This window comes from Ipomoea triloba, chromosome 3, assembly GCF_003576645.1.
Source record: "Ipomoea triloba cultivar NCNSP0323 chromosome 3, ASM357664v1".
In the NCBI taxonomy this organism is placed as follows: domain Eukaryota; kingdom Viridiplantae; phylum Streptophyta; class Magnoliopsida; order Solanales; family Convolvulaceae; genus Ipomoea; species Ipomoea triloba.
Window position 1 is genome coordinate 26,518,890 of NC_044918.1, and position 18,346 is coordinate 26,537,235.

Sequence of the window (18,346 nt, forward strand, 5' to 3'; positions counted from 1 at the left end):
AGATAAGATCATCACACAAACAATATTCAATCACACAATCCAAATCCCTAGACTAAACTAGCTACTCATAATATGAAATGCAAGCAAAAGTTAATATAATCGAAGAACAAGATAGCTAAAATTATAGAAATGAAATAGAGATCACCTAGAGAGAAGAAGATCTTCAATCCAAGCTTGTTGTCTTGCTACAATGGAGATTGATCTAATCTAAAAAGCTAAGAAAAATGGAGAAAGTTCTCCAAAGGAAAAACTAAGAAAAGGAAAACTAAATTTTTTGGGAACCTCCTCTGGAAATTCATCAAAGGGGTTTAAATAGTCTCCGAAATGACAACCCTAGCTAAAATTCGCGCATCACCGTCTCCACGCCTCTCACACGCGTGTGAGCGTGCGTGGGAAGCTTCTGGAAAGTTTTCACGCCTGCTCACACGCGTGTGGCCTTCCAGTTTGGTCCTCCGGGGCTCCGCTCTTGCCTGGTTTGCTCTTTAAGCTCAACTTTTGGTCCTATTTGCTCCCGGGGCTCCTGTTTTACTTCTTTTAAGCTAAAAGTAGCTTTTGTGCATCAGTTAGTGATTTTCAAGCATTTACGCACATAATTTACCAAGTAAGGATGCTATAGACGCGATAAAACACCCTAAAATGTGCCTGAAATAAGGGTATCTCGGAGTCTTATCGAATTTTCCACACTTTGTTTCTTGCTTGTCCTCAAGCAAGACATTTTACTCTCTAAGCACATAAGTCTCCGAGATACTCTCTCATGCAAAACAAAGGTTTTGGCAAATCAAAATGATGGGTGTCTAAGACTGTTGAAACGGGAGAAATCATTTGTGTTATCTACAAAGGATTTTGGTCAGATGTCAGCAACTCAAGAAATATTTTCGGGAAATAAAAACCTTTCGTAGATAAACAAGTAAAACAAGGGATCACACTCCTCGCACCATACGCAAGCATGCATTTCCGAAGTTTTGGTTCACCTTTTATTTAAATAGGGCCTCTAGCCGATCCCACTAGTGGGAACGATGTGCACTAGCTAATCAACTTTCCATCCTTATACGCCAAAGCCCAACGTAAATGTAAATGAGGGTAGGGGCATGGACCACTCACCGCTTTTGGCTTAGCGCGGTCCCTCTTTCTTCTCACTTCTTAGGATAACGTCATCGAGCCACCCGACTTCACATGGAGCTCCATGCTTTTTCGAAGGTCAGTGCAATGGGTACTCGAATCCTAGCAAAGCGGCTCACCTCAGCTCTATTTTCTCAATTCTTGGGATCTTTTTATGTGAACAACCGACTCCAAATAAAGCTTTTTGCTTACCGAAGACTATGGTTTGGACACAACCCAACAAATTGGCTTCTGGCCTTTTGCCTTTTCGACTTCTCCTCATGTCAACCCCTCATGCCTTTTTGTATTTAATGTTCAAGGGTTTTGTTTTCTCATTAAGCTTACCATTAGGCTCACCTTTTGCCCCATGCCCTACCAAGGTTAGTTCAATTCCGGGCCTCGCTAGTTTTATCTTTCTCAAATTAAAGAGTACACACTCCTACTTCGAGAGATCCTTGACTAAGGTCCTACGTAAATAAGAGGTGAACATCATGCAAGCAGGCAAGAATATAAACTTATTTGGCTTTAAACACTCTTATGGGTGCGAAAAGTAACTTCCTTTCCACACTTTAAAGTAAACATCGTCCTCGATGTTTCCATACGTACAGGGTAAAGGAACGAACAGGGATACTAAGGATAGACAAATAAAAATCCCTTTCCACACTTTGGAAATTGCTCTGGGATATAGGGTATGCATCAAACGATCCTATTAATCATGGTAAGCTCTAATATACTCTCATACACAAAGCTATAAAGAAAATATTTCCACACTTTAAAGATCAAAACGGGGCTTAAAATTAGAAAAGGGATAAGAGGATAAACCAAGTATGCATCCCTCTTTCCACACTTTAGCTTCCAGCATAGGCCTGCTCCCGTTATAGATGCTCTATAAGAAATGGAGACATAACATACAAAAAGGGTTTTCGGAGTACTATTCAATTATTATAACTGACAGAAATATAAAAGCAATAAAAACAGAAACATAGATAATAAAGCATATAAATAAGTAGAATTATTCGAATAGAAATGCAGAAAAGTAAAGCAGTTGGAAATTAAATAACATAAAGCGATAAAGATAAGTAAAGCATAATAAAGAAATAAAGGAAATAAAAGTTGGAACCCCGTGTATAGGGATCCTAATGTTCAGATGGGGCTAGCAACCATAATAACCACTATCAAGGAACTCAGTATCAAATGTCAATAGGTCAGGATCGAGAAAAATCGAAGGAAGGCATCAGTCATCACCGAAGGGATGGAATTGCCTGTCGAATCTAGCTTCAAGAGCGGCAATTCTCCTATCATTATCCTCCACCGCCTGTCTCATGCGGTTGAGATCTTCGGTGTGGACATCCTGTCTCGCGGAGATGGATGTGAAGTGGCCTTCTTGCTATGTATGCTGCTCACGCCAGTAGTTCATTTGTTCCTCATGGAGCTATCTATGAAAGTTCTGCATCGTGGCCCAATCCATGGGAGTAGGGCCTTGCTCCTGTACAACATCCTCCTCCTCATTCTCTTCCTCATCCTCATCATCATCATCATCAGAAGCCTCTAGATCAGGTGCATCATCACCTCCAAGCTTTAATTTTGCGACAAAGAACTCACCCACGGAGAAATAAATTGTGCAACCTTCAGATCTCTCTCCCATCAACCGGTCCAATAGGCCCAACCCGATGCACAGTTTAGTAACAAAAGGTCCAATAAACACAGTCTGAACCTTAGGCTTTTGCTGGGTCTAGAGCCACTTTCTAGCTTGAACGCCCATGTTGATGCCAACATCATTCTCCATGCACCACATGTAGAATAGATCCTGCTTGTATACCTTGTTGCGATTTGTGGTTCTACTTGAGAGATTTATAGCAAAGGCTAATCTGATAGCCTTCAAGTTTGAAGAGTTGTATGGGGCATTGTTTGTGATGCTTCTCCAGTATTGTCTAGCAACTGCGTCTGAATCAAAATCATCCTTGAAATCTATGAAATATGGCATGGATACGCTCACTGCATCATGGAAACCGAGCGTAACACCCAAAGTGTTTACAAACATGCAGTAGTGGTTGCCGAATAGAGTGAATGAAATAGACTCTCTTGCATTGTTGACCTCCTTCCGAATTTCCAAGGTCGCCAAGAATTCACAAGTGACAGGCGCATAGGTGGGTCCTCTCCACTCAAACAGATAGCGGAGCTGTGGGTGCCTAAGAAGCTTATTTACTTCGTTCAAACAACCAAATTCTCTTAAAACGTTATCGTCGAAGTGACGGCCAACAGAAGCTGCTTCCCTTTATAATTATCCACTGTTGTGAGTTAGATGGGTGTCAAGTGTCGTAATGACCTTGACCCCGGCTCCTGCGGAGCTGTAACTTGCTGCCGTGTCCTCGATCGACTTGATTCTCCTTGATCATGCTTTGATTTCTTCGCAATTTCCTTCGAGCGTCCCATCCTACAAATTATAGAAATTAACATTCATGGTAATTGGTTTTGAATAAGTCACCATTATAATTGTGTAAAATTCCTTGTCAAGATAATGGATTGCAACATATAAGGCTAAGAATTTTCGAAAATTTCGCTATAGTTTCCCCTATATTTTGGACAATTCTAGCATAAGAATATCAACAATATCATTCCATTATCACACACATACATAAATTCATCATAAGATATATCAATTTGATAGTCAAATAAGAAGTCAACTACAAAAGTCAAGAATTTCAAAAAGTCAACTTCATCTTCTTCCCCAAATTCGAAATTAGGGTTTGAAATAGAAAATTCAATTTGGGCAATGTAGCATGTGAAAAATCAAATTGATGGCATATAATAGTTCTACAACAAGTTTATTCATCAATTCAAGCATCAATTTCATAATTTAAACAAGAAATCTAACAAACCCATTTGTTCATCAATGGTGTTCACACTTGAAGCTTAAAAATATATAACAATCCATCAATGTAACCATCAACAATGAAAGAAACATCAAAGGATAGTTCTATGAAGCATTATAAACCAATTTAAACATTCAAAACATTCAAAATCATGCAAGGGAATGTAGAATAAATTTCACATTCAAGCTCTTCCAAACTCATGAATATTCAAGGATAAAGAGTTAAAAAGATGAGAAATTACCTTGATGTTGATGTATTTGATCTTCTTTGAAGGTAAAAAGTAAGAGATATGTTCAAACCTTGAGTTTGGTTCTTCCTTGCGTGGAGAAGAGAAGAGAAAAATAGGTTTTGGGGGCAAAATGGCGTGGAATGGCCGAACAAGGGTTTTAATTCCGTAGGAGGGCTTCCACGCCGGTCACACTCGTGTGACCGTGCGTGGGAGCTTACTGCCTTGCTCCCACGCATGGCTACACACGTGTGGGCGTGCGTGGGAGGCTACTGCCTCATTCCCACGCACGGCTACACACGTGTGAGCCTCATGTAGGTCCACTGCATTGTTTTCTTCCGATTTTTGGCTTTTCCCTTCATACCTATGTCCAATTTAAGCCTTTCCAAAGCAATTTTCAATCCCGACTCCTACAAGTTAGTCCTCAAAACATGGTTCCATTTGATTGTAGCAATTTATTAGAACAAAAACATGAAAAACGAAAGCATAAAAATGATGTAAAAACATATTATTAAAACCTTGGGTTGCTTCCCAAGAAGCGCCACGGTTTACGTCATTGGCTAGACGCATCATACCTTGGTTAAAATTCAACCATATTCCTTGGTAGTGGGTAAGAAGCATTTTGGTACCCACGTGTTCTTCCATGTAAGCTTATCATTCCTCCACTTCGGTTTTGGTTTCATCTTTGGTTTGATCTTTGCCCTTTTTATCGTCATCAGTTCCTTCTTTTGCTTTTTGCTTTTCATCATTTGTGGCTTGTCCCTCGAATCTCAGGGTAATTTCACCTGAACTAACATCTATTCGTGCACGACAAGTAGCCAGAAATGGTCTTCCAAGAATTAAGGATTCATGGGGATCATCATCACCCATCTTACAAACAATAAAATCGACAGGCACAAGAAATTTTCCTATTCTTACTAAAACATCTTCCGCTAAGCCTTCAGGATACCGTGTGGTTCCGTCAGCTAAACGTAGAGTCAGCCTCGTCGGTTTCAAACGTGGTAAGTTCAATTTTTCAAAAGGATTTGAAGACATGACATTAATAGAAGCACCAAGATCAGCAAGAGTGCTTCTAGGTTCCATGTTCTGTATGGAACAAGGAATCAATAAAGCTCCAGGGTCACCTTTCTTTCTGGGGTATCCCTCAGTCAAACAAGCCGAAGGTTCTTGGCTTAAACATGTAAAATTATCACAAATGTCATTCTCAAACAACTCACGGCATTCTTTGTTATTAAAATTTTTTTGAATAAAAGCATTAATTATACCTTCTCGAGCCATTTCTTTCTCTTTTGAACTTTTGATGTTGTCTCGTGGTAGCTCCTTTTCTTTTGGGCATCCTTCCGAAGTGGTTTTCTCCTTGTGTTCCTTCATTGATATGATGCATGAACCGCTCGCGTTCTTCAATTCGAGATTGGGACTACAAGAGGTAGTCTTGTTTCTTTGGTCATCTACCTTACATTGACATTTTCCACAGATAACATCCACTGGATCACATTTCACATGTGTTTCTTCCTTTGCATCAATGGCGTTGACTCTCTCTTTCGGATTGTTTTTAGTGTTACTCGGGAGTTGTCCGTGGTGTCGATCTGACATCATCTTAAACATTTGAGAAATTTTTCTCAATCGTCTTAAGTGTGGCTTTAGACTCTTGTCGAAGACTAGAAATTTATTGTCTAATCTCTTGAGTAATCTCTTGTTTCAGATTTGCCCGATTATTTTTCAGTTCCATGATCGTCCTTGTGAGTCTTTCATCTACTTCACGGATGTCATCCCTCCTTTGTTGCGTAAAATCAAGTTGAGAGTTGTATTGTGGCCTGAACTGGGTCATTTGATTTCCATTTCCTTGGTTTTGATTGTACATCAGTCTGTTCTTGTCATTCTGTCCATATGCAGGTTTGTTTCCATAGTTGTATTGTCTTTGCGCTTGATATCCATCATTGTTGCTATTGTTCCAACTCTCTCCCTGTTTCCAATTGTTGTTTGATCTTTGGTTTTGTCCATAAGCATTGAAGTTGGAGTTCCTTTGGTAATCTACCGCCTCAACTTGTTCAGATGCAGACGGAGAAGTGCAAATATTGGTGTCATGATGTCCTCCACAGATATTACAATAAAGTGTCAATGACATGCAAGGCTTGGGCTTTCCTTCCATTTTTTCTACCATAGCCTGTAGCTTTTTGATTTCGTGATTCATTGCTTCGATTTTGGCCTCACTCGCCACTCGATTATCAACTTCATAAATTCCTCCATGATCTCCTCTCCGGTCATACCAACAGGATGTGTTCTTAGATATTCTCTCGATTAGTTCTTCAGCTTCTTGCAAAGCTAGGGAGACAAAGGCACCGCTGGAGGATGAGTCAAGCAACATCTTTCCTTCATCTGTTAACCCTCCATAGAATGAGCTAATCATGTCCCATGGGTGCATCAGATCTTGTGGGCATTGCCTTTTAAGAACTTTAAATCTTCGCCAAGCCTCTCCCAAACTTTCAAGTCTTCCTTGTTTGAATTCTTGTATCAGTCTTCTAATCCTCATAGTTTTTGTAATGGGAAAGAACTCGTTCATGAATTCACGATGCAACTGTTGCCACGTTCTGAAATGATTGTCGTCTTGGCTTTCCAACCATCGTGCTGCCTCTCCTATAACTGAAAATGGGAATAATTTTAGTCGAACTATTTCCTCGCTAACGCCTTCTTGTCTGTACATCCCACATGCTCGTATAAACCTTGTGATATGTGCGTTGGGATCTTCAGATGGTAATCCCGAATATTGATTGTTCTGAACCAGTGTGAGAATAGTTGGATGCACGTGAAAGTTGACGTTCTCCATTGGGGGTACATAGATCGAGTTGTGTATGTTAAAATCCAGAGTCATGTAATCTGCAATTGATCTTTGTGGTTCTTGAGGATTTCCATAATATTCTTCTTCACGAATGTTCTCTTGATTGTTTGCTCTGTTAGCTTGTGGTTCTTCAATAATTGGTTCTTCATGCTTAATCGGTACTTGTGGATTAATTGGAACTGGGGGTGGATTTGGTACGGTTGTGTCTCTTCCTTGTGGATTTCTTGTTGCGCTTGATGAAGCCATTAGTGATCCTTGGGTATTTTTCTTTCTAGTTGCTCTATTAATTTCAGGAATGTAGGGTAGTAGACCTTGATTTCCTTTTGCTCACGTGTGCATTCACCTAGTAAAATTACCAATGAAACGAAAATTTCCACAATTGACTAGAAGTAGTCAATTGGGTTAGTAGCAAAAACAAGTAAAAACAAAACAAAATTAAGTGGAATGGATTAACATTACTCAAATCTAGCATTCATGCAATCAAAGTAAACAAAAACATATGACAACCTATTGCCCTCCCCGGCAACGGTGTCATTTTGACATTGCGGTATTTTGCGTAGGGTTGAGGTGTCAAAAGATATTTATGTTAAAACGGAAAGTCTGTGGCTCCCCGAGTGTCGGTCTCGAAGGAGGGACGTGGAGGTGTGTCAAGCGTTCGAGAGTTTACTTGATTGGATCATGCATAGGATTTGAGTGTGGTGAAGGGTGGATTTGTGAGTGAGAGTAGTTCATTTGGTTGATTTGAGTGCAAGAGAGTACTAAAGTAAAAGTGATTTTGTGGATATGTAAAAGGGGTAGGGATTGGATAGTGTTCATGAATATTGCATAGTGGAGTGTCTAAGGTCAAGGATTAGGATTGCTAGGATATTGTCTATTCAAGAGTGTGTTGTCTTAGTCCTTTTCTACCTTGTGTACTAAGGCTTCTTTGACTTAGGAGTGCCTTCAAGCATCCAAAGTTCTAAGAGGAATTTTATCAAACACTTAAGCTACACACTATCCTAATATTCTTAAGAAGTCCATAGGAACTACGATTGTGTCAAGCTTCAAATCCTAACTCTAATCAAAGACATGAAAGAGTCAAGAGCTCAATCTCTCATCTAGATTGGCCAAATCCAAACAAGATCTCATCAAAACAACAATCAATAGACAAGAATAGATAATCCATCAACACAAACTCATAGATCCAAGATATAGAGATAAGATCATCACACAAACAATATTCAATCACACAATCCAAATCCCTAGACTAAACTAGCTACTCATAATATGAAATGCAAGCAAAAGCTAATTTAATCCAAGAACAAGATAGCTAAAATTATAGAAATAAAATAGAGATCACCTAGAGAGAAGAAGATCTTCAATCCAAGCTTGTTGTCTTGCTACAATGGAGATTGATCTAATCTAAAAAGCTAAGAAAAATGGAGAAAGTTCTCCAAAGGAAAAACTAAGAAAAGGAAAACTAAATTTTTTGGGAACCTCCTCTAGAAATTCATCAAAGGGGTTTAAATAGTCTCCGAAATGACAACCCTAGCTGAAATTCGCACATCACCGTCTCCACGCCTCTCACATGCGTATGAGCGTGCGTGGGAAGCTTCTGGAAAGTTTTCACGCCTGCTCACACGCGTGTGGCCTTCCAGTTTGGTCCTCCGGGGCTCCGCTCTTGCCTGGTTTGCTCTTTAAGCTCAACTTTTGGTCCTATTTGCTCCCGGGGCTCCTGTTTTATTTCTTTTAAGCTAAAAGTAGCTTTTGTGCATCAGTTAGTGATTTTCAAGCATTTACGCACATAATTTACCAAGTAAGGATGCTATAGACGCGATAAAACACCCTAAAATGTGCCTGAAATAAGGGTATCTCGGAGTCTTATCACTTGCCCAAAGGCAGACAGACTGCTAGACTCATAAGGATCCGGAGATCGAAATGAGACTTAGGTTATCTCAACCTAACTCACTCAAAGGCAGACAAACTGCCAGACTCATAAGGATCTGGAGATCGAAATGAGACTTAGGTTATCTCAACTTAACTCACTCAAAGGGAGACAGACCTCCAGACTCATAAGGATTCGGAGATCGAAATGAGACTTAGGTTATCTCAACCTAACTCACTCAAAGGCAGACAGACTGCCAGACTCATAAGGATCCGGAGATCGAAATGAGACTTAGGTTATCTCAGCCTAACTCACTCAAAGGTAGACAGACTGCCAGACTCATAAGGATCCAGAGATCGAAATGAGACTTAGGTTATCTCAGCCTAACTCACTCAAAGGTAGACAGACTGCCAGACTCATAAGGATCCAGAGATCGAAATGAGACTTAGGTTATCTCAGCCTAACTCACTCAAAGGTAGACAGACTGCCAGACTCATAAGGATCCAGAGATCGAAATGAGACTTAGGTTATCTCAACCTAACTCACTCAAAGGCAGACAGACTGCCAGACTCATAAGGATCCGGAGATCGAAATGAGACTTAGGGTATCTCAACCTAACTCACTCAAAGGTAGACAGACTGCCAGACTCATAAGGATCCAGAGATCGAAATGAGACTTAGGTTATCTCAACCTAACTCACTCAAAGGCAGACATACTGCCAGACTCATAAGGATCCGGAGATCGAAATGAGACTTAGGTTATCTCAACCTAACTCACTCAAAGGCAGACAGACTGCTAGACTTGTATCGGCAAAGTAAGATATCGCAAAAGAGATCATTCTATTGAAACTCATGATTTTCATTACAATCTTTTAAAAGCCTAACCTTCTACTGAAAGAACTTCTTCAAGTGTATCGCATTCCACTTCCTTTCCACAGCCTGCCCCTCTTGGGTCTCCAAACGATATGTTCCCGGACGAATGACTTCTCGGATCCGGTAAGGACCTTCCCACTTGATTGCAAATTTTCCGCCTAGATTAGGTTGACTGGCGTTCCGATCTTTTAAAACCAAGTCCCCATCCTGAAACCTCTTTTCCTTCACTCTTTTATCATAGTAACGTTTCACCGACTGCTGATATTCAGCCATTCGTCCGTACGCCGCGTCCCTCCTTTCCTCAAGGAAGTTTTTCTCCACTTGTAGATTCTCTTCATTTCTATCGTCGTTGTACTGTAGCACTCGAAGGGTTGGGGTAGTAATTTCGGCAGGTACTTTAGCCTCAAAACCATAAGTCAAAGAGAATGGGGTCTCCCGGTTGCCCTCCGAGGAGTCGTTCGGTACGCCCACAGAACTCAATCTAACTCATCAACTCAGGTTCCTCCCAAGTCACTTAACTTTCTTCGAATTCCATCCACAATGGTTCGATTGACATTCTCAACCTGCCTATTGGCTTGGGGGTAAGCTACGGAGACCCTGGTGTGTCGTATTCCATATTGTTGGCAAAAATCCCTAAAAGGCTGGCAATCAAACTGTCTCCCGTTATCACTGACTAGGTGTTCCGGAAGTCCGAATCGACAAATAACCTTTCTCCATAGGAACTTGCGACATTGGAACTCGGTGATAGTTGCTAAGGGTTCAACTTCTACCCATTTGGTGAAGTAGTCCACGGCCACTACACAAAATCGTAGCCGTCCCGGCGCTTGAGGCAGTGGTCCCACGATGTCAATTCCCCATTTAGCAAAAGGGATAGCTGCCGTGATCGGAGTATAAAAAGAAGTAGGCCGAGTGTCTTTCTTGGCGAAAGACTGACATATCGCGCACCTCGCGACTCGGTTGATACAGTCCTTGACCATAGTAGGCCAATAGTATCCCTGTAACACTATCTTGCGGGCTAGCGTATGGGCCCCTTGATGAGCCGAGCAAATTCCTCGGTGTGCCTCCTCCATGACCTGGTTTGCCTCAGAAGGGAATAGATATCTTAGTAATGGTCCCCCAAATGACTTCTTGTACATGTGTCCGTCTATCAGCACATAGGCGGGTGATCGTCTCTGAATTTTTGCTGCTTCAGCCGGGTCATCGGGGAGATCCCCTTTTTCCTTATATCTGCGAATTTCTTCCATCCAAAACACTCCCGGATGTTCCTCGGGATTCAGTTCCTCAGTGATGCAAATGTCTTTTGGAGAGACCTTCTGCTCTATGCTGGGTAGCGGGATTCATTCGTTCTGACAGATCCTTACGAGATGATCCGGTATTCCTCCTAAGGCCATCTTGGACAGAATGTCAGCTTCCGTGTTCTCAGTGCGAGGTACATGTTCTAACTCGTAAGCCCCAAATTCACCCAGGAGTCCCTCAGTGACTTTTTTATATCGACCAAGTCTTTCGTTTTTTGCCTCACATGTTCCGGTTACTTGTCTGACCACTAGGCGAGAGTCGGTCTTGATCCGGATCCTCTGGGCTTTAAGGGCTTTTGCCATCTGTAACCCTCCTATCACGGCCTCGTACTCAGCTTCATTATTGGAGACCTTGAATTCGTATGTCAATGAATAATACAGGCGGAAGCCTTCAGGGGTTGTCAACATGATTCCGCCTCCGCAATGGTGTTGGCTAGCGGCTCCATCGGCATGCATTTCCCACCGGGGCCTTGGCGTTGGGTTCTGGACTCTGAGCGGTGCATTCCACTATAAAATCGGCTAAGGCCTGGCCCTTCACCGAGGGGCGCGGATGATACTCGATCCCGTATTGTGTGAGCTCTACGGCCCATTTTACCAAACGCCCCGAAGAGTTTGGATTTTGTAAAACACATGCCAAAGGCTGATCGGTTAAGACCCGGATGGGATGAGCCTGGAGATACGGTATTAACTTTCGGGCAGTGATCACCAAAGCATACACCACCTTTTCCAAGGGGGTGTAACGAATTTCCAAGGCTTTTAAGGCTCGGCAGACGTAGTAGACCGGATGTTGTACTCGCTCCTCTTCTCGAATTAAGACGGAACTAACAGCTTTCTGAGAGGCAGCCAGGTAGAGAAATAACATTTCCCCTTCCTTCGGGGTGGATAGTAGTGGCGGAGTCTGTAGGTAATCTTTTAACTCCTTGAACGACTTCTAGCACTCTTCCGTCCAACGGAACCCTTCCCTTTTCTTCATGGCTTCGAAAAAAGGTAGGGCTCGGTCTGCTGATTTAGATAGGAACCTGTTTAAGGCCGCGAGTCGCCCCGTCAACCTTTGCAATTCCTTCAAGGTTCCGGGAGGCTACATATCGAGTATAGCCTTTACCTTTTCAGGGTTAGGCTCAATTCCTTTCCGGGTGACCATGTAACCAAGGAATTTTCCTCCTCGCACCGCGAAGGCGCACTTCTTTGGATTCAGCAGCAGGTTGTATTTTTCCATTATGGCGAAAGTGGCCGCCAAGTCTCTCGCGTGGGTTCTCTCATCTTTGCTTTTCACAAGCATGTCGTCCACGTAGGCTGCCATGGACTTTCCCAACAACTCTTTGAACAGTCGTCCTATACTACCATTCGAGTATAGGTGGCTCCGGCATTTTTTAAGCCGAAAGGCATTACCCGGTAGCAGTATACCCCATCTGGAGTGATGAAAGCGGTTTTTTCCTCGTCAGCAAGATGCATGAAAATTTGATGATAACCCCGAAAGGCATCCATAAAGCTCAGTAAGTCGCAACCAACTGTCTCATCAACTAGTTGGTCGATCCTGGGTAAGGGGAAAGGATCCTTCGGGCAAGCTTGGTTAAGGTCCGTGTAGTCGACACACATCCGCCAGGCGGGGGGTTTCAGTACAAGCACCACGTTGGCAAGCCAATCTGGATACTTTACTTCGCGAAATGTGTTGCGCAGCCATTAAGGTTTCTACCTCTTTTTTAACGAACTCTCGTCGATCCGCCGAGAGGTACCTTTTCTTCTGAATTACCGATTTTTGATTAGGATTGACAGCCAGTCGGTGGCAGATAACCGACCGGTCAACTCCCGGCATATCCTCAGGGCCCCAAGCGAATACCTTCTGGTACTTCCGTAATTCCTAGATGATCTCCTGTTTGACTTTCTCAGCCAAACCGATTCCAATTTTTACTCGTCTTTCAGGGTGCAAAGGGTCGATCTCAATTTCTTCTAGTTCTACCGCCGGCTCTGGTCGGTCAAGACTCTTGAGCTGCTCCTCTCGACTAGTAATGGCATGAACCCTCAAGTCCTTTTTCCCAATCTCTCGGCAAGACTGTAAATAACAATCCCTAGCTGCCTTTTGATCGCATCGAACAACTCCTATTCTATTCGGGGTTAGGAATTTCATGCAAAGATGCTCAAGAGAAATGAGAGCGCCCAAATCTTCTAGTCCGGGTCGTCCTAGAATCATATTATGAGAGCAGGATAGGTCTACTACCACGAACTCCATTTCTATGCTCCGAAGATTGGGAAAGGTCCCAATTTCAACCGGTAGACGTATGGACCCCTCCGACTCGATTGAGTCCCCGGTAAAACCGGCCAAGGGTGTTTTCACAGGTATTAACTTGTTGCGTTGTAACCCCAGCCTCTCGAACACCTCTAGATATAAGATGTTCACGCTACTCCCCGTATCCACTAAAACTCTTCGGACTACCGTGCCATGGATGTCCATGGCAATAACCAATGCATCCCGATGGGGATGTTGGCTTCTAGGTAAGTCTTCATCCGTAAACAGAATAGGTTCGCGACATACCTTTTTCAAGCCATCATCTCGACCGTAAATGGTTCCCACATATAGTTGCTGAGCCCAAGCTTTCCGAGAACTAGACGAATCTCCTCCTTCCGGTCCTCCTACTATCATGTTAATGACGGGCTTGTGTTTCCAGTTAGCCTCCTCTTCCTCAGAGGCAGGCTGTTTTCCTCGGTCGGAACGCGAATCTGTCTTATCGGAACCCGGATGCCGCCTCCATTGATTAGGTGGAGGCGGAGCGCCTTTCTGTATCATTGCCTCTATTTCTCTTCGCAGGTAAGAACATTCATCCGTGGTGTGTGTAGTCGATCGATGGTATCGACAATACTTTGAAGAAACCCCTCCCGAGGGCAAGACCTCGGGCTGATCTCCATGTTTCAAAGGCGGAGGGGGAGGCAGGGTGTCTTTAACCTCGTGAACGGGCTGGGATATGGTGGGGCGAGGGGGAGGAGCTCCCATCCTCTCGGATCCTCGTCGTACCTCAGTACGGCTGGGGTGCTCAGGTTCCGTCCGACTCCTGGACTCGGGTCGTGATCGCTTAGAGTTTGACCCAGCAGCTTCTCGCTGCCGTTTTTGTCTTACCGCCTCTTCCGTGTCCGCCTGACGACTTGCTCTTTGGATAGCTTCCACATACGTCTTCGGGCGGTCATTGTGGAGATCAATGAACAACTTGCCCGCTCGAAGCGACTCCATAAAAAAGGTGATAGCCACTTGCTCGTCTAACCCTTCAATAGTTTACTTCTTTTTGCCAACGAGCCAGATATGTTTTCAAAGCTTCTCCTTCATCCTGACTTATCCCACTCAGGTGGGTAAGATTGCGCTGCGGCTTGATGTTTACAGCGTAGTAGGTAAGAAATCGGTCGGCCAAATCATTAAAGCATCGAATGGAACGGCTCGGTAGTGCCAGAAACCATTTTTGAGCAAGTCCCTTGAGAGTAGGGAGAAAAGCCTTGCACATAAGTGGCTCTTCTACTCCTAATACCTGCATTTTAGCCTGATAACTGACCAGGTGTTCTCGAGGATCTCCTGTCCCGTCAAAGGTGGCATATTCCGGGATTTTTAAATCCGTAGGAGCCCGATAGTCCATAATTTCATCAGTGAAGGGCGAAGAGGTTAGCAAATTCTCTGTGGAAGGCCTAACCTTGCCTTCAAATTGGTCTTGCAGGTTCTGCAACCTTCGTTCAAATCCCTCCATTTGACTTCTGCGGTATTTGGGTTCAATGGGTGATTCTGTACTACTTTCCGACATAGCTATCTGCACTCGCCGCCAAGCCGCCGCAGCTTGGCGTTCTTGGCGATTCCCCCTCGGTCAGCCCGGGTAGCCTCGTGGGTTCCGCAGCGGCTTTCCCTGGGAGTCACTCAGACGATCCAGGACGGACCGAACTACCTCTCGGCGCCTGCCGTCTTCTCGACGGGGGGCCAGGTGGTCGGTCCTCTGACGCCCTTCTTGCTCAGTAGTCTGAAGATTTGCAGTCCCGTCTCCCGCCGGACGAACTGTATCGGCCTGATTGTTTGTACCGAGGTTCTCAAGCCTTCGTCTCTCGACTTCGTTGATGACTTGAACCACAATTTGCTCTAACTCTGCTGGTGGCGGTCGGTTACTTATCGTATCTTGGCGTGACTCCCCGGTATGCCGGGAATTCTGTCGGCTTAGATGCTCTCTCAAATCTTGACCGTTTTGTCGTCCCAGCTGTTCCCTTAAGTCTAATCCACCAGAGGGTGCTCCATTAGGGTGTCCTAATATCTGCTCACGTAGGTCTTGACTGTTAGGCCGAGCTAATTGTTCTCGCAAATCACGGCCATTTGACCGGCCCAATTGCTCACGTAAATCGTTGGAGCGAGGTCGTCCCCCCGCACTGATTGCTTTACTCGTCTCTCTCATTGTTTACCGGAGATGCGGCACTTTTATTCGATCCCCACGGACGGCGCTAGTGATGGTTTCCCGATCTTCAGGCGATCGGCCGACGGGCCAACACTACCGGAAAATTGCAAGAACAACAAGTATATTTTAGTATAAACTCTTAAATCTCTTAGTCTCTTCTCTCATTGTCAATCTGTCCCCCTCTCAAAGGATCCGCACAGCTATATATCTTAGGCACCTGGACTGTTACATATTAAATCTCCTAATTAATGCCGCAGGTAATGGCTCATAAAATACATTAAATACATATAATGATAGGCGTTTGAACATAAATATCCGTTGATTCTCCTAAGCCTTCGTCTTTATGGATTGTTTCCCCAGAGGTCCGTCGACGATCGACCGAGAGCTCATGTATCTAGTCAGATAACTCCTTCCGATCGGTCGACCTTCGAGGGAGTCGGGATGAGTCTTGAATGTTCAGGACATTGATGCTTATTGGCTTCTCCTTCCGATCGACCGACTTCCAAGGGAGTCGGGATGGGCTTTGAATGTTCAGGACATTGATGCGTATTGGCTTCTTCTTCCGATCGACCGACCTCCAAAGGAGTCGGGATGAGTCTCGAATGTTCAGGACATTGATGCGTATTGGCTTCTTCTTCCGATCGACCGACCTCCAAAGGAGTCGGGATGAGTCTTGAATGTTCAGGACATTGATGCTTATTGGCTTCTCCTTCCGATCGACCGACCTCCAAAGGAGTCGGGATGAGTCTTGAATGTTCAGGACATTGATGCTTATTGGCTTCTTCTTCCGATCAACCGACCTCCAAAGGAGTCGGGATGAGTCTCGAATGTTCAAGACATTGATGCTTATTGGCTTCTTCTTCCTACCGACCAATTCATCCAACCAGTCACCCTTATATACCATCAATATCCATGATAAATCCAACTTGTTTAAAGGTGTTCAAAGACCACAAATCTGTATTTTTCAGCAAGCAAACAGATCACAAACTTCTAGTCACAACCCATTGTACAAACCACAGAAAGACCGAATCTTTCAACATATTATGATGAAAGAATTAAACATATACATATAAAGGCCTAACTTCCTAATTAAATTAATGAAAACAGTTCTCATTTTAACTTGGTGTATGACGAATCTGATCCTGTAGGCTCCTCTGGCACTCCACACAAGCAGCGTCGCAGCCACTACGACCCAGAACTCTAACGAGAGCATTCTGACCATTCGGATTCTCGGACAGCAAAAGAAAGTAATATACAATGATGGGGAAGAAATTCACTGGTCAAAGGTTGACAAACAATATAAATTGTCCTTTTTAACCTTCTGTTTAACGCCATGTACAAAGCTAACGGAGACCAAATTGGCTTAAAATTGAATAGTTTGAGGACCACTTTGAGTGCAATTAAAAGTCAATGCACTAAATTAAGAAAAAGGCCATAGTTGGAGGACCATTTTGGGAATTAACTCATTCTAATTTAATATTGACAATGAGTAAATTCCCAAAATGGTCCTTCGACTATAGCCTTTTTCTCAATTTCGTATCTTAACTTTCAATTGCACCTAATGTGGTCCTTGGACTATTGAAAATTATGCCAAAATAGTCATCCGTTAGCCAACCGTCATCCAAGCGTTAAATATGAGGACAAAAAGGGAATTTCATCTCATTTCTCCACATGCTTCATCTGGAAGGTTTAATGGTCAAAGTGGGCCAACAAAGGAATGGCTCATCCGCTTGCAATGCATAGCCGACATGTATATATATATATATACTCTATACACCATTCAGACGGTGGCAATACATCAAGAACCTAGTTGCGTCAACTAGGACCATTATTGGATGATGATTTACACATGTTGTGTTATCGTTGTCATCTTCCTTACAACACCTGGAAACGACCAAGGCTGATGAGCTGCAAATGGGTAAAGACGGTGGAATACTATTCTTCCGTCAAGGCGGTGAATCAGTAGTCACGTGATTTGCCTCCGCACAATACCCATAAAATAAAACTCTGAATTTGAGTGGCGGCGGCGTACCCGCTGTAGGCGTAGGCGGTAGCCTAGTTGGCCAAAACCACCAAGTCCACTTCGGGTCTTCTCTTAAAGTAGGCAATGCAGTGGTGATCGAGAAATTCCAAGTACGCCAAGCCCGTCCAACAACTGTTAGAAGAATGTTGTAGCGTCCGCAGAGGTCAACTCAAGATCCAGAGGACTAGAAAAATCATCAACACCATGCACCACCATCCAAATTAAAACCCCAGCCAATTCGCCCTTTTCCATTCCTCAAAGGATCCTCCTCCCTTATCCCTCTCAGATCGACTCGAGCATCAGCGCTGGAAGTGAAACTTATATCCATGCTTGACGAGGTACATAATATATGCCTGCAATTCAGTTCGCAAATAATCTAATGCGCACACTTTATATATATATATAATTCCCAAATCATTATTCTCATCTTCCTCCCACCCAATCTAACGCTACCCACTTTATTCTCATCTTCTGTCGCCGAACGAGTACAGCTACCCCGTCGGCATCTTCAACCCCCTCAACCTTGCTCTCACCCTTAAAGCCAAAGAGAAAGAGCTCGCTCGCAAATGGTCTGTAAATCTTGTCCATGAAACTCAATGCAACCCAACTTTGACAAAACTGCAGAAGGAAATATGTTTTAACTTGTTGGGTGTTTTTTTTGCTGGGATATTGTCCATGTTGAAGTTTTTTGGATTCGTTATTCATAGTCTAGCACATTTTGACTGGCGATTACTTTTTTCATAATTTTAATTTAAAATAATCTACTATGACATCAGAGTTGACGCTAAGATGATGCTATAATACTCTGTACCATAAATTTCCCATTTTGCCCTCATATTTGACGCTAAGA

The 18,346-nt window shown here is 43.4% G+C and overlaps 1 protein-coding gene across 1 annotated transcript; it reads right to left on the minus strand.

The window, feature by feature from the left end:
- Window positions 1-12,922: 12,922 nt before the first annotated feature.
- Window positions 12,923-14,284, minus strand: LOC116013145. Its single transcript, XM_031252798.1, has one exon. The coding sequence runs from the start codon at window positions 14,282-14,284 to the stop codon at window positions 12,923-12,925; it is 1,362 nt and encodes a 453-aa protein (XP_031108658.1).
- Between the last annotated feature and the right edge of the window lie 4,062 nt (window positions 14,285-18,346).